Source organism: Sinocyclocheilus rhinocerous, unplaced genomic scaffold, assembly GCF_001515625.1.
Source record: "Sinocyclocheilus rhinocerous isolate Xijiao unplaced genomic scaffold, SAMN03320098_v1.1 scaffold2496, whole genome shotgun sequence".
Classification (NCBI taxonomy): Eukaryota; Metazoa; Chordata; class Actinopteri; order Cypriniformes; family Cyprinidae; genus Sinocyclocheilus; species Sinocyclocheilus rhinocerous.
In genome coordinates, this window is record NW_015656162.1 from 60070 (window position 1) to 63672 (window position 3603).

The 3603-nt window shown below is 41.1% G+C and overlaps 1 protein-coding gene across 1 annotated transcript in view; it reads right to left on the minus strand.

Moving 5' to 3' along the window:
• Nucleotides 1-969: 969 nt before the first annotated feature.
• Nucleotides 970-3603, minus strand: part of wdr25 (WD repeat domain 25) — an 11274-nt gene continuing 8640 nt past the window's right edge. Inside the window, exons 6-7 of the mRNA XM_016527166.1 lie at nucleotides 3406-3546; nucleotides 970-1384 (exon numbers count right to left, since the gene is read on the minus strand). Of these exons, the coding sequence (XP_016382652.1) occupies nucleotides 1163-1384; nucleotides 3406-3546 (363 nt within the window). The 3' untranslated portion in view covers nucleotides 970-1162. The remainder of the gene's footprint in view (nucleotides 1385-3405; nucleotides 3547-3603) is intronic.

Sequence of the window (3603 nt, forward strand, 5' to 3'; positions counted from 1 at the left end):
ACATGATCTTCAGAAATCATTCTAATATGCTGCTCAAGAAACATTTCTGATTATTATCAATGTTGAAAACAGTTGAGGATTCTTTGAGGAATAGAAAGATCCAAAGATCAGATTTATCTGAAATAAAAAGCTTCTGTAACATTATACACTCTACCATTCAAAAGCTTGGAGTCGGTGTACTTTTTTTTTTTTTTTGGGAAAGAAATTATAGAAATTAATACTTTTATTTAGCAAGGATGCTTAAAATTGATCAAAAGTGATGATAAAGCTGTATTTTCAGCATCATTACTGCAGTCTTCAGTGTCACATGATCTTCAGAAATCATTCTAATATGCTGATTTGCTGCTCAATAAACATTTCTGATTATTATCAATGTTGAAAACAGTTGTGCTGCACAATATTTTTGTGGAAACGATGCATTACCAAAAGTGTGAGGAAAGTAATATTTTACAAAATAAAGAAAGAAAAAAATTATACTTTTATTCAACAATGATGCATTAAATTGATCAAAGGTGAAGGTAAAGACATTTATAATGTTACAAAAGATTTCTATTTCAGATAAATACTGTTCTTCTGAACTTTCTATTCATCAAAGAAACCTGAAAAAATTCTACTCAGCTGTTTTCAACATTGATAATAATCAGAAATGTTTCTTGAGCAGCAAATCAGCATATTAGAATGATTTCTGAAGATCATGTGACACTGAAGACTGGAGTAATGATGCTGAAAATACAGCTGCGCATCACAGAAATACATTACAGCTTAACAGATATTCACATAGAAAACAGCTGTTTTAAATAGTAAAAATATTTCACAATTTTACTGCTTTCGCTGTGTTTTGGATCAAATAAATGCAGGCTTGGTGAGCAGAAGAGACTTCTTTAAAAAATATTAAAAATAAAACTTTTGACTGCTAGTGTATAGAAAAATATAATGACATGCTTCCACATGTAAATTAACTATCATGTCTGTTTTATTAAGGACACACAAAAAAACACGTATAAAAGTAAACAAACAAGAAACCATGTAACATTCAGTGGATTTTACAGTTTAACATCATATATTGATTTGATTTGATTACCCATAATCCTCACTGAGGACGAGCTTCAAATTGAATCAGAGTCTGGTGTCCATCATTATCAAACACTGACCGATCAGCTGATCAGCTCCAGACCTTGATCTCTCCCGTCCAATCACACGTGGCCGTGACGGCGGGAATGATGGGATGCAGCGCGGCGCAGACGCAAGCGTGTTGGTGAGCGTGAAGCGTGCTCAGGCTGCATGAGCTCTGGAAGTCATAGAAGTGCACAGAACCTGTAGAACTGCCAGAGACCAGAACGCTTCCGTCCGCAGAGAACCCACAATGCACTGCAAAACCCTCCACCTGCAAACCACAACATCACAATTATTAAATCAGTCACACGGTCTTCTCTGGAACTGCAGCTGGAGTTAAAGGGGTCATGACATGGATTTTTTTTTACCATTTTAACATGTTCCTAGAAGTTTACTTATAATGTTAAAGTTTTTCACACACACACAAAAAAACTAATATGTGGAAAAATGACCCTCAATCTGACCCTCTGTCTAAATCGACCTGTTTTAAGGGGCGTGTCCTTTAAGGCTTCTCAGTAATCGGCTGCTGTTGTGATTGGCTAACATCATTTCATAGGAAACAGTATCGATGCCCCTCACTATTGCATGTTTTGAGTGTTTTGACAACGTAATCAAAAATAAAACGGTCATTTCCAGACAAAGCATTGTGAAATCATGTACTTATGGTTTGTGATTAGGGGTGCTCCGATCAGGGTGTTTGAGGCCGATCACTGATCACAGAAAGCAGTATCTGCCGATCCGATCACCGATACCCATCTTTTTAAAGCCTTCTTTTTTATCATGTAACATGAACACACTGAACACACTGCTGGACTGCAACCCCAGTGGGAAAGCTTGAGTCCGTTATCATGAGCGCGGAAAAAATACACACCACATACGCACTGCAAACGAAGTAATGAACCTGGCGTTATGTGTGTGCGCTGCGAGTGTGCATGAGCTCAGTCTCCAGGAGAGCGCGCGAGCGCTGAATGGTTTAAACCAGGGTTCCTCAAACCTTGCCCTAACCCTAACCCTAACCCAATGTGCTGCAGAGTTTAGCTCCAACCCTGATCAAACTCAGCTACCTGTGATTTTCTAATGATCCTGAAGACATTGATTAGCATGCTCAGGTGTGTTTGATTAGGGTTAGAGATAAACTCTGCAGGAAAGTGGATCTCGTGGGCCAGATCTGAGGATCCCTGGTTTAAACACTGGAAAGAATTAAAAAGAAAAAATGCAATTTATAAACTTTAGTGACGATGTGACACTACCTCGGTTGTGCAAGTGACAATTCCTGTGTCAACTGTGCAGCTCGCTTATAGACAGACGCGATGTGCTGATTTGAAGCCATTTGCGTATTTTGAGAGAGAAAGAGAGAGCGCGCGGTGATTCACTCACGCTGTTTGTGAAATTATGTCTCGCACAAGGTTATTTAATTAAAAAATATGAAGGTGAGTACCTCACCTAAAGCATTATAATGATTTCACCCGCACCGGAGAGGGACTGAGACGGTGCCGCTGCATGTCGAGCCAAACCTCTCACAGCAGCGCCATCAGCTTGAGATCGTTTTTTTGAGATCGGCCTTTTTAGAGACCGCCGATCAATCATCGTAAAGCGATTATCAGCCGATAGTGATCGGTAGCCCATCAATTGGAGCACCCCTATTTGTGATGCAGCTGCAGCCAGATCTAGCACTACTTCATCTCTCAACACATGTTTCTTTGTGACTCTCCATGACACTGTGCCTCGATTACAAAACAAAATCCTCAGTAGGGGTGTGCGATATATATCAGACACGATCCGAGACGCCATTAAAATAAACTATCCACTTGTTCCTTACGCTGGGATCCTTCTGATATCTGTACAAAGACTGCATTTGTCCTGACGACAGAATCGAGCGCTGGACTGTGTCAGAAAGAGAACCGCATCTGTTTACTGTATCCAGTGTAGACAAGATAGAGCAGTGATTATAGTTTCTATTTGCTTTTGACGAGACGCTCGCATTCAGCTGATCAAGCCGTTAGTGACTGAACGCCAGTGGGCGGGGCCTATGTCGATGTGCCGCTCTGGAGGCGGAGTTTATGCAAATGTTTGTGCCCTGTGACGTCACCTTGCACCTCAGATCCAAAGGAGCCGCTTCTGGAGCTTGATTAAATAAATGCTTTGTTTATAAGGAGGAGGACGTTTTAAGCTATGACACTTGCAGGATGTTTTAATGGTACAAAGACCTTTTATACGCCAAAAGACCAAGGGAAATATGATTTCTCATGTCATGACCCTTTTATATGTCAGTGAAACACTCCATCATGTGACCTTGTGTCCTTCGTAGCGGCGTCTCTTGTTGATCCTGTACGGCCGCTGCGCGGAGAACAGGGCGATGTAGCCGCCGTTGGTCTGAGCCACGAAGCTGCTCTCCAGCGGGTGAGACGCCAGACACGGACAGGTGTAGCGCTCCTACCGCACAAACACAACACAAACACAACACACTCATCACAACACAACACAACACAC